The 13,158-nt window shown below is 42.5% G+C and overlaps 2 protein-coding genes across 2 annotated transcripts in view; one reads left to right on the top strand and one right to left on the bottom strand.

The window, feature by feature from the left end:
- Positions 1–13,158, bottom strand: part of pcxb (pyruvate carboxylase b) — a 359,457-nt gene that overhangs the window by 131,693 nt on the left and 214,606 nt on the right. The gene's annotated exons all lie outside the window — the stretch shown is intronic.
- The window catches only part of LOC117245655 (leucine-rich repeat and fibronectin type-III domain-containing protein 4), a 37,610-nt gene that overhangs the window by 22,573 nt on the left and 1,879 nt on the right, over positions 1–13,158 (top strand). The window contains exons 5-6 of the mRNA XM_078164184.1: positions 1,079–1,240; positions 1,971–2,705. Coding sequence (XP_078020310.1) covers positions 1,079–1,240; positions 1,971–2,705 — 897 coding nt within the window. The remainder of the gene's footprint in view (positions 1–1,078; positions 1,241–1,970; positions 2,706–13,158) is intronic.

The following is a 13,158-nucleotide window of genomic DNA, read 5'->3' on the forward strand; positions in this document are numbered from 1 at the left end:
TACTTTCATCATTTTTGTTTTTCAACTTTTTTTAGCACACATGTTTAAATTCAAACCTGATTGCTCCTAACAACAGGGCTATTAAGTCTGCCATTCTTCACCTTAGATTATTTTTTCATTCTCTCTCAGTCTCTCTTTTTCATCATGGCTCATGTCGATTGTGCTGTGGAGAGCTTAACAAAACGCTGTCATTTAAATTAACCCACCTGTGAATTTAATCTGTGTGTTGCCATTGAAAGTACTTTACAGCAGCCTTCCACTGCCTCTTTCTTTTATAGTTCCATTTTTATATGTAGCCAATACATGTGCACACCTGCGTTATTGTTAAGTACAGCCCACTCCTTTATCCATATGGTTTTGCTGTTTTTACCAATAATGCATCTTAGCTGAGAAAATTATACAGGTGTTTAAATTATTCTACTATAACAGTGCTACTTTATTACCGCCCCAGTCTTATGAACCATCCTCAAGAAACCTGCTTAGGAAGTAACCTCAACACAGTCCTGTTTTCATCCTCGATATTTGCAAATTATTCCAATTTTAATTTGCACAGGCCAGCTGCAAGATGCTTATAACAGCACTACTGCTAAGTATTGCTCTTGGGTAGGTCTGAACCACCTGTTGTGGACCATTTTCACAATCACTTGTTTCTCTCATTTTGAGCAGCAAGTTCTTATTAACTTCCTGGTGACCTCACTTTATGGCAAAATTCATTTTTGTTCCTTTAAACTCCTCTGTTGAATCCTTAAAAGTTAAACAGTAATAAAGAAAAACTTTTACATTTGAGTGACAAAAGAGGAAGGTTGCTGCAATTTCACAAAGCAATGGAAAAAACTGACTAAGAAGCTAAGCCTTGGCTCGGAGGAAATCAGTTTTGCTATTCAAATGTTTTTCTTAAATTGGTTGATTAACATTCTCCCATTTACAAGTTTAAAGCATGAGGTCTGATAAATTTATAGAGTAAGTTTAAAATAGATAGGTTCCATCTACAGGTCAAGAATGTAGCATCTAAAACAACCTTAACTGCATTAAGGCTTTGTGCAGGTGAACTTATGGTCCTTTCTTATGTCATCTTCAGGTCCCAGACAGGAGCAATAAGTCCCACTCCTTATAATGCTGTCATAAGCTTGAATTTTGGTGGAAATCCTCTGCACTGCAATTGTGAACTGCTATGGTTACGGCGGCTTATCCGTGGGGATGACATGGAAACATGTGCTACACCTCCTCACCTGGCTGGAAGGTAAACTCCATCAATTGGTCACTGGATTATTTGCATAACCCACAATGAAGCATTCTTCAATGTTGTGGGAAGCTAATGAGTTGTTACAAGTTCAATTATGTGTTTAGTCTATCTTGCAATCATACATCATCATTTTCCAACCTTGTCTCAAGGCCAATCTGTCCTACAAGTTCTTGCTCTGGTTCTGTTTTAGCACAAATCCAATTAAGGGCCTCACATTTTATGACATCTTAATTTCATCATCATGTGTGCAGGAATAGAACTGGAGCAAAAACTCGCAGGACAGGTATAGGCCTTTGGGACTGAGTTTCCAAACAATGATGTGAGATTGCTGTAGTCATTATTTTGATACCTCACACACTCTCATCCCTGTATCTAGAGTTTTGTGGTCTAATCCTGTAGTCAAAAGTATGGAGTGAAAACAAAGGATTGTAGAGGAAAATGAGCATCTGGTGTTGTCATCTGTCATCGCTGTCACCATTAATTACTCTTTGCTTAGTACTGTTTTCTGCAGAGTTGCATGAGGAATTGTTCAGACTGTTGTGCATTACTGAACTTTACCCTTAAATTGATAGACAAGAGCACATAGATCTTTAGGTTAATGTACTACATTAACCTGCCAAACCCACCTTGGAGGGATTAAAGAAGACTAATTCCTGTATTTAGCCAAAAAGGTTATTCTGCTCTCCTCCTCTCTCTCTCATTGGCTTCATCCCTCTTTGTCTCTCAGATACTTCTGGTCGATTCCTGAGGAGGAGTTCACCTGTGAACCACCTCTCATCACCCGTCACACTCACAAGCTATGGGTGCTGGAGGGCCAGAGAGCCACGCTAAAATGCCGTTCCATTGGCGACCCTGAGCCAGTAGTCCACTGGGTTTCACCAGATGACCGCATCATTGCCAATTCATCCCGGACCAGCTCCTTCAGCAATGGGACCTTGGATATCTTAGTAACGGTTGCCCGGGATGACGGGGCATACACATGTATCGCAATAAACGCAGCGGGCGAAGCAACAGCCACTGTGGACTTGAAAATAATCCCTCTTCCACACCGGGGCGGAGCAGGTGGAAACACAGGGAATAACAATGTCAACACCAAAACCAACAGGAACGTGACCAATGGGATTTTACGGACCGATCCGGGCTCCTCGGATATCAGCACAGGGAAAAACGGAGGGATTAACAACGGTCCAGGACGTGGAGGAGAGGTGGAGGATGGCAGAGGAGGTGTAGGGGAGGACGATGATGGAGACAGTAGCAGGGCCTCCGAAGGGGAGAGGGTCGATGGAGGCAGCATGGAGGACGACGAGGGGGACGAGGAGGAAGGAAGGATGGTTGGAGTACAAGGGGTTACATCAACCTCAGCTCAGGTGCGATGGGATTTGGGGCGTTTGTCTGCAGCTTACGTTGTCTGGATGTATCAGATACAGTACAACTGCACCGCCGACGAGACCCTCATCTACAGGTCAGTTCAACTTTTATGTAATACACTGTACTCACTGTGCAAACAATGGGAGCCATGTCAAATGCTACTTTTGCAGTGCTCAGATACTTGCCAATAGGTATCATCTTCTGCTCTCCACGCAACCACAAATCCTTTTTTGACTGTCTTCCTCCCTCAAAAGGTGGATATCCTGTTTTCATGCAAAACTCCTTAAATATTTATCCATCACAGCATGACACTTCAGTAGCGCAACTGTTCACCTTGTACATGGACGGGTGGATAGCTCAAGGGAAGGATGAATGGGGAGACAGATGAAGGGATAGAGGGGCGAGGGTGGTTAATAATTTATCTCCATCACTGTATGACACTAAAACCCAACAGGTGGATAGTTGGTGCACATGGGAGGACAAGTGGATGGACGTTGAGGGAAGAAAAGGAGATTTTGAGGGAGGGGAGCTTTCAAAAATTTGTGACAGTGTGGCTTGGAACATGAATACATTCAGAGGCAAGTAAATAGTGTGTGACTCTGAATGGAAGAAATGTCTACAGCAGCATTTGGTTACATAGAGTAACTTGCCAATATTAATGAACCCGTCCGATAGAGTAACACAGGATCTTGATGGGATGTGTCAGTTTTAATGTGAAGCAACATTTAAACCTTCAGTGAGCAATGTCATTTTGCATTTAAAATGAGATCCTTTCACACTTCACTGTCCGTGTTTACTCACCATGCTCTCAGAGGGAGAAAAATTATCAAACATTTATGAAGACCAACTTTGAGGTTATGGGCTGCAATGTTGTTCTTGTTATCACAAATTATTTAGGAGACCGCTGCCACACCCTGCCTTATAAGTTTAGGTTACTTTTTTTTTTTTTTTTTTATTTGCAAAGCTGCCAGTCTTCACTCACTCTTTCTATGCGTTGCTATGAGCCAATTTATAAACAGTAGCTGTGGGTCTGGCAGAAAGAAGGAGTATTAGTGCAGACACTTGTAACTGCCAAAAAGAGCTAAAAGAGTGAAAGGAGGGACGAGTCAAAGCACAGTTTCTTTATAAATAACCTTTTGGTTTTACATCCAAAATAATGGATGACAGGTTTTAAACTTTCTATGATGGCTCCATGAAACTATGGAAAAATTAACAGAAACATGTCTAAAGATGTGAATGAGGAGTAAATAAGTCTGTGACAGATCCAACATAAGAGTCTTGTCTTTCAAAATATGACATAAGAGGCGTGGGGTTTAACTGTTTGGGGTACTTACACGGACAATAGTACTAATGCACTGTACATGAATTATGCCGGCATGAATTCGAAGTTTACTGCCTCTGTATTTGTAAGCACAGACTGATGGAACATTTATGTATTGGGTTTGTTGCTACAGGAAAACAGTGGCTGATACAGTGACAGCATGAGGGAAGAAGAGAAGGGGGTTGGAAGTTGGAGAGGGACTGCCGTCATGGCATTATTTGTATTTGTTTTTCATTTCACTCTGCAGTAATGCAGGGTCTGAATGTGGTTTCCCTCATATATGATGGTATTAAACTGTAAGTGATATTGAGAAGGGGTGCGGAGAGCTGGCCATATGACAGGAAGAGGACAGGGAAGACAGACGGATGGAGAGATGATTGGAAATATAAAAAACTGCGCAGGTATAATCAGAGAGATTGAGGGAAAGTAGGGAAGATTGCAGCCAAGGGTGGATGGAAAAAAAGATGGATGGGGTGGAAAAACTAATAGTTTGAGTGATGGATAGAGCCAGAAGGGTGAATTTTAAGATAGGAATGAGGCCTCAGAGATTTCAGAAGGAGAAGGAAGGGGATTGAGGGAGAAGGGGGGAGATAGGAGATAGGCTCTACTCACATCACCTTGGGAGAGATTGAGATGAAAGAAGGATGAGTGAAAGGAGAGAGGATGATGGACAACAAGAGGGAGAAGAGAGAGGGTTGGGCCCAAATGGACCTCAAGGAAAAAGCAATGAAGCAAGGGTGGAGAGAGGGAGGTATTTAAATCCATCATTGATATATAGTTAGAGATAAAACATGTGTACACAACAGAAATACATATGGGTATAGAAATAGGGAAGAGAGAGTGTGGAGGGGGAAATAGAAGTTGGGACAACCAACATAGTGTAAGAGAAAAAATGGGAAGTGAAAGGAGACCACAGACATTTGGGATAAAAAGATGGGAAGGACCCCTAAAAAAACTAAAAGCAGGAGGCAGGGCAGAGTGGTGAGAGCCCCGCAGCAAAGAGGAGTCAAACTGAAATGCCACATCAAAACAGACAAGTGCAGATTCTGTACAGTCCCAAGACACATCTGTGGCAATTACACATGGAGAACTAATTACATGATTGAATTGAATGAACTGAATGAGATCTTTGTTCCCTCGCTGATCAGCTGCATTAATTGCTCTATGGAAAACCCTCTAATATTAGGGGAGCTGTCTTGCTACTTGTCAAGGTGTATTACCTCTAAAAACCAAAGCATACAGCATGTGATACATCTATCAATTCAGACAGATGCACAGGGACTGACTCACCTGCAGCATCCCAATGGGTTGTGAGAACACCTTTGACAAATTTACAACAAAACAGAACATGGGGCTTGATAAAAGGTAGTATTGGATTGTGTTCAATTATACAGCTGTTTAGAGCATTACCTACTTGAAATCCCAGCTGCCCCGGCTGAATTTAGCTCTTGCAAACACAAGGGCGACACAGGTAAAATGTCCTCCTCTGGGGGAACAAACTTTAAAGGAATAATGGAACGGCAGCATCCATAGAGGTGAGGGCTCAGCTGTGCCGCTTCAGACAAGAAAATGCTGATAGACTCAAAGAGACTCACACAGAGGCAAAATAGAGGAGAGATAAGCGTGAAAGACTGAGCCAAGGCAATCGGCGTCACAGGAGAGATGCTGAAATTCAGTGAGGAGGGAGTATCTGAAGTTTGACTAAACTCTAAACAAATCACACCGCCAAACAAAACAAAGGGAAGGAATAACTGTCTCAAAGGAGAGATGGACAAGTAGTGGCTATCTTAAAGGTGAAACTGATATATAAATCCCGAATTGGAAAAGAGAAGTTGGAAGAGTAGATGAGAAGTCTGAGGGCTTTGAGGGAGGAAGCAGGAAAATCGGTCTCGAAGGACAGATAAAGAGGGAATGGAAGGGGGAGGGGCAGCAGCATTTGAAAGGAAGCATGGCACAATGCAGCCAGGTAATTCCAGTATAGATTCTATCAAGCTTTCAATGTGGCAGTGCCAACCGCAATATCACACCAACTAGCAAGACTGAGAAGAGAGGAGTCAGCCAAAGGGAGTGTGGCTTATGAATTCAAAAGGAAAGAATGGACGAGTGAGATTTCATGCTTTCTATCGGGGATTTGTGTTCATATTTTGTTGTTGCTGCTGCTGTATGTGTGCTTTGGCAGGTGGGAAAGAACCAAGCCCAGCTGCATTATGCTGAGGAAGGGGAGGGAGAGACAGAATGGGAGGAAAACAGAGGATTTAAGAATGGAAGAGAGGGAAAGATGAGAACAAAAAGTGAGCTACATATTGAGACAGAGGTATATACCGTATATATAGATTACAACAGCGGAGCACATTGTGTGGCTGCCAGATTAAATTGTCTTTAAAGGTCAGCCACATGCGAGACAACACCATCCTCCATTTTAGCATGGCTTGTCTAATTCTGATGGCATCTGTGACAGTGCCAGGTGGGATGTCGTCAGCGTGGCATCCGCTGGTCACCGCTCACCCTGTCACCCTTAGCTCCCCTGACACCGTCAACTGAGACCTCCTTCCTGGAGCTCTGCCACAATGTTACAGTGCAACACTTTGATTTGCTCACGAGAAAATGTCCTTGATCCTTTAATGTGAGATGGCATTCAGATATTCTAGAAGCCCGGCAATACAAGGATTTAACAAAGGTTACTGGTTGAATGTGAGTGACTACCAAATAGGCATGTCTTTTTTTGCCCACACATGGGTACAGCCTACCTGAAGGACAAAGAACAGGAGAAAAAATGTCCCATCATGTTAATGAGGCAGCATTTGTAAAGCAACCTCTGTGGTACCATCTGTTAGAGAATTTGGTGTTTTTCCAGCCAGATTTCTAGTTTTGTGCAACAATTTCTCCTTTACATGGCTGTGCACGGGGGCATGAGCTAAAGACTTAATCAGCCACAGAGCATACAGTGGAACAAAATCCAAACATTTTGTTGAGATTCTGTCAGAAACATGTTGATTCTGTGGCAGTTATCATACTCAGTTATATTGTAAGGTGTAGTTTAGTTATGTATACGTAGTGTATTGAAGGTAGAAAATAGCACAAATACAGCCTTGACATTTTGAACACCATCTGGCATTAAGCAAATAGCACATAACACCACTCATATTATTTGTTGCAAGACTATCTTATAGGATTTCCATTGCAGGATGTTCAGTTTAGGTGTCACTGGGTCCAATCACAGTGTGTATACAGAAATGTAAATACATTATTCAATACCTCTGAATTATACAAGATGCAGTTTGTTGCTTTCTATTGTGCTACTGACCTTTATAAAACAACAGCAATCTGCTGGGACAGACGTTTTAAACACCTTATGAATCACTGGTGCTGTACATAAGGTGTATTAGTAGGGGCATTTGTATCACACTTGTACAAGACATAGACAAAAGTTTCTCATTAGGTTCAGAAGTCTTCTAAGTGTGCGGGCAGGAGTGTAAGGGCTTTGACAATTTTCAAAATTTCTCCCCAATCACCACAGAACCAACTTTCCTGCTGGGCACTCAAAGTGCCAAAGTTTGACACAGAATTTAATGGGAATAGAAATGATCACAGGGAGGGAGAGAGGAGGAAGCCGGAGCACAAATCAGGCAGAGTTTAAGAAATAATGAGAATAATGAAAGTAAAAGTTTCAGGGGGAAAAAAAGGACACGCGGTTCAAAATGACAGGGTGAGAGTTTGACAACCGTCGGAAAGGAGCATGCTGAGACACAGACAGATGAGAGCGTGGGTAATGAGCAACAAAAGGAGAGGGAAATGGAAGGATTAAAGAAACAGAACCTGGAAATTAGGTGCATGGCAATACCACTCATTTGCTGCTACTAATTACACAGCATGTCTGACTAATGTTTCAAACAGAGTGCAGAACCGGTATATACCGTAAATATTTTAAAAATACACAGAGAGGATATTTGCTTGTGCACCAAACTAGGTGGTATAAACTATGTTCCTCCAGTGGAGAAATCAAACATCCAGTGACGCTTTGAGTTTCTGTCATGCTACATATGGCTCTTTGAATAGTACAATATGATATTGCTGAGGAAACTAATATCAGCATCCTATTTTAGTCCTGTGTCTGCCTGGTAACCAATACAAGAAATCATACAAGAAACAAGATAAGTGCATCTGCTGAGACAGGGATAGATAAGGATGTAAGGAGAGATATAACATCGGGGCAGGAGGAGGCATACAGAGACAAAGAGGGAGAGAGGAAGACAGAACATGGACTTAGACAGCCATAAGGATGGAGGGAAGGATAGGGGAGGGACAGAATGGGGTTGAGAGTTCTACCCCAGGGGAAGATGTAATTAAGTGTTAAACTACTGTGTCAATACATGTGTCAACTCATATAAGAGGCAGAGGAAGGAAGGAAAAGAGAAAGGGTCAGCACTCAATACATATGTCAACTTATATTATTCTGTAGGGTCAGAGGGAGGAGGAGGGCAGTGAGTGAGGCAGTGAGATTCATACTATCTTTTGGAATGTGGCTGAAATAACGAGGGAGAGAGAAACAAGGGAGAAATAATGGAGAAAGACAAATACTAGGGGATTGGGGAGAAGAAGGAGGTCATAAAAAAAGGAGTGGGAATGAGAGAGAAAACAAGTGAATCGGGTGGCACGGGAAAATCAGGCCAAATGAGGGAGAGCCGAGTGAGAAGGATAGATTAAGGAAAGCAAAAAGACAGAAGGAGGGAGGAAATAAAATCCAGAGGGGAAGGGACGGGGAGGGGGAGAGAGATTGACACAAAGACAGATCAAGGATAACATAAGAAGAGATCAGAGAAAATTGAAGGAGACGGCCAACGAGACAGTAAACAGTCCGACGAATCAAGACCAAAAATGGAAGAAAGGGTAAACGAACAAAAGACATGACATGGAAAAAAGGAAACGAGGGCAGTATAGATGTCAGCCAGAAGAGGAGATAATTGCTTTGTTGTTCCTCCTCGTCTTTCGCTCTCTCTCCTCTGTCTTGCTTGCTCTCTGTGCCCAATCTTGTCTGGTGTCAGACCACCAGACTTGGTAATGCAGATAGAGAGAAAAAAAGAGGAAGAGAAGTGAAAGATGAGGAAAAGGGACAGGATCCTACCACTCCTTTATCCCCTTGCTATCACTCTTTCCTTTTCCCTTTCTCCCTCTCTCCCTCCCTCTCTCTCTCGGGTACTAATAATTACTCGTTTCTGTGTCACCAACTTGAACAAAGCACTCCCTTGTCTCCTTCACTTTCTCACTGCATCTGTGTGTATGTTTGCAGGGTTTAACCGTAATTAGAAGTGCAGGGACAGACACACTTGGCATGTGAGGTGACAGAGCACAATGCCAGTGTCTGCGAATACAGCGACAGTAATGAGAACACCACCCCTGCCTCTTCAACATAGCCAACTCGATCAATTCTTTTAATTTCAGAGCAGTAGTCCAACTTATACGTGGTACACTTTATATTCATGAACATATATTGTCTCAAGAGACCACTGAGGAGTTAGGTGAATGTCATTTCACATGTCCACACTATGTACCGCACAAAACAGAGTTGCACATTCGCATGTACATGTGACAATAGGGACGTAAATATGGTTAAAAATGCACAATGCAGTGAGTGGTTGCAAAATCAGCATATCAAAGATGTATGCGTTTGTGAATGTGTTCCGGGTCTTCCATGTATATTTCAGTGAATTTGCTTGCCTACTTCTTTCGCTGCTAGCGTGGTAAAAACAACTAGAGAGTGATTCACGATCTCATAAGGAAAGGGAGAGGTGGCGGGGCAGAGGAGAGGAGTGGTGATATAGCAACAGGGGGAAAGGAAGAGAGGGAGGACGAGAAATATAAGATGAGGGCAGATGGAGAGGTGATGGGGATAAAGGAAGAGAAGAAGAGGGAGGAGGAGCAGAGGTAGCTAAAGAGGAAATCATGGAGAGGAGAGGAAGAGGACGAGAAGAGGAGAGGAGGAGTGACCTTGGATGCTAAATAATGGTACATGGTTATAGCTGTATCTAATAGAGACATAGTACAATGACAGTGAAAAGGAAAGAGGCTGGGGGGTCAGGTAGAGCCCTGTGAGAATAGCAGAAGGATTTGCAGTGAGCCGACCTGATTGGCTGCAGAAACACAGTGGAGGTAAAAGACAGAAAGAGAGAGACAAAGAAGGAGAGGAGGTGCAGAGGCAGCGAACATAACTAAAAATATAAGTCAAATGGTGAAAAGGTCCCAAGAAAGAGGTCGAAAATGGAACAAAAAAGGAGTGCACAGCTGCAGATTTCTGTAGAGGGAAAGACAGGGTAGGCGATTACAAAGCAATGAAAAGGGCAGAGGATACGGAGAGATAAGGGTGAGGGACTGATCAGCGAAAAGGAAGAAAATCTCTTCATAAAAGACGATGGATAAAGAATAAGTAAGATAGATCGAGGGAGGGGAGGATCGAAAAAGAGCTGAAAGGAAGGATAGAGGGAAAGATGGAGGATAGAGGGAATAAAGAAAGGGGCAATGAATGGTGGGATTAGAAAATGACTCAAGGATTCAGTCAAGGTGCGTATGTGTGTGAGTCATGGCCACAATTATTGTTGATGCTGTATACCAGTGTATTATACAGTACATAGCACAGACTGCAGAATGCTTTCAGTTGTTTCATGTTGATGCACATACATACACATTGATATATACACATTGATTTGGTGCAGCACAATTCATAATGCAACTGCATATCAGCAAGTTGAAAGGGAATCAGCACAGATATTGCTTGTATAAGACAATACTGAAGCCAATAAAGCATGCGACAGCAATAATAATCAAATTGAGACACTGGGCGAAATGGGTAAAAGAACACGAGAAACCAGTGTGCACCAGACAGTGAATCAGAACCCATTTAAATATAACCTTTGTTACAGGAGCAAGCCCCCTCAGCCCAGCACGCTACTCCCCACAGTGATGGTCAAGTCGCTCTGCCTCGCCGGTTCTATCAATTATACACAGAGGCATAAAGGCTCTGGATGAACTGACACCATGGTAATATTTCTAAGGGCCTTTTATAAGCCTATAATATGACCAAGGCCTTTTATGCAGAAACGGAGGCAGCAGTAGCTTTACTCAGTGCTGCTTCTTGCATATTTCATGCAAGAAATCTGATTGAGCACCGACTGTCTTAGTACTAGTGGACTTTACAGGGGCAATTCAATATTCCACAGTGTGACTGATTGCCCAAGACAGGCTTTCATTTTGGGTTTCCATTCCTGCGATATTTGGTTATAATGCTTTGGTTTGATTTCACTGCTTAAGATGCCGTACTCTTTGCTGTAGGAATATAAAAAGTTCTCACTCAAAGCTCCATTTTGCTACTTTCTTTCCCAATTTCAGTTATTGCTCTGAAGTCTCGGGCCTCGCAATACAGTCACTGTCCATCATTTCACAGAGCTGCCTGACACCTTGAAGAATAGCAGTTCCTTTAGTGAAGACATTAATTGAAGGAGACTTCCAAACTTATTCAACTATTTCAGGAGTGAGAATGGATAGCAGCACTTGCAGCAGTTTTATTGTTTCATTTTGTGTTGTGAGTCTGCTGTGATCCAACGAGACGGGTTTTATGTCAGCGTTGGCTTGTCGAAAAGAAAGAAATGACTAATTCTGGGAAATGAATCCAGGGAAGCTGTCTGGTCATAAAAACCGAGTGTTTAATGTGTGGAGTTGGCATGAAGAGATGCTTAGTACTGCACTGTTGAGCCAGCCTTTGCTATGGTAACCACACACCTGGCTTCTTTGCTAAGAATATTTTTGAATAGTGAATTTGCAACGTCAGAAAGAAATCTAAAGCGACCTAATGACCACTGGATGAGGCTGATTTTAATGAGGCCGCATGATGTCTGTTAAGATTATACTGGTGCTTGCAGTGCATTGTAACGCCTTAAGAAATCATACTGAGCTTCTGCTGGAAATAAGGAGTTTGAAGGTATTTCTGTGCCAGTGCTTGCTATTCAAATCACTCTAGGAGATTTGCTAAGGCAGCGTAACTGAGAAAACACTTTTAATCCTAAATTATACCTGTGCAATAGTTGATATTCTAGGCATTTGTTCAGAAAATTTCAATTTTGTTCACTTTTAAGCCTTGAGAAGGCAGTGGAAATCAGAGATCAATATTCCTACTTAGCTGTACTGTAACCCAAATCCATTGGTCTGCCCCCCTGGTTTGCTCTGAGTAGGCCCCCTCTTTTGTTTCTCAAGGCCCCCTAATCTCATCATTTCTTCAACACTGATATAAATACGTTTGTGAGAATTGTCAAACTCATTCCACTTGTGTTATTTGCTTAACAGCAGCTAAATTACACCCAAGAATTATGCACGTACCTGTAGGCTGAGTTGTTGCTGTCCTTGGTCTCTTTATTTTGAATGCATTTTAAACAGGCAAAGGTTAGGGGGGGCTTCTGTAGTGGCTCTCCTGGTGTCTGAGTCACACCATATGGCATTTATAGGATGTAGCTCAAGACTGAAGGGAGCGGGAATGGTTAGCAACAGACGATACAAATAAGCCTTTTCATGTAGAGAGAAGAGCTAGAGGAAAAAGAGGGAATCCGAGGCCAAAAATGGCAGGAGAAGGAAAGAAAAATAAATCACTGACAAAATATTCATGGTAGCAACAAAGATATACACAAACTTGCCCACACAAGAGGGTTGGACAGCAGAGGGCAAAGTCATACCCATCAGCGACAGACACTTGAGCTGTGCTACAGTCTCCCACACATACTCTACCCTCACATGTCACATACACAAACCCACTGTCATGAAAAATACACAGATTTTTATTCTAGTGTGTCCTAAATACAAAAAGCCTCAACACTTGCACACACTGAGACATACAACTTACGTAAAGCCTGTGCCCCTCCGTTCTCATCACCACCTCTCTTCATTGTTTTTTCCCCCTCTCTCCATCTCTCTATTGTTCACCTCTCCCCTGTTTGTTAGTTCTAACGGCTGCTCGAACACTTAAAATGAGGACACATTCAAAGCACTTCTCTCTTTATTATCCCACGCAAGCACTCACTCATTACAGACACACACGCAGGAGAACATTTGCAGTCAAAATACAACAAAACACACCCTCACTTCACGGCAATACATTGACACAATCATTTCCTATAAACGCTAATCAAAACCACAGAATGTGCCACCTTCACTGTAATCCTAGCCCTGACCGTTAAACCTAAAATGG

The sequence above is a fragment of the Epinephelus lanceolatus genome, chromosome 22, assembly GCF_041903045.1.
Source record: "Epinephelus lanceolatus isolate andai-2023 chromosome 22, ASM4190304v1, whole genome shotgun sequence".
In the NCBI taxonomy this organism is placed as follows: domain Eukaryota; kingdom Metazoa; phylum Chordata; class Actinopteri; order Perciformes; family Serranidae; genus Epinephelus; species Epinephelus lanceolatus.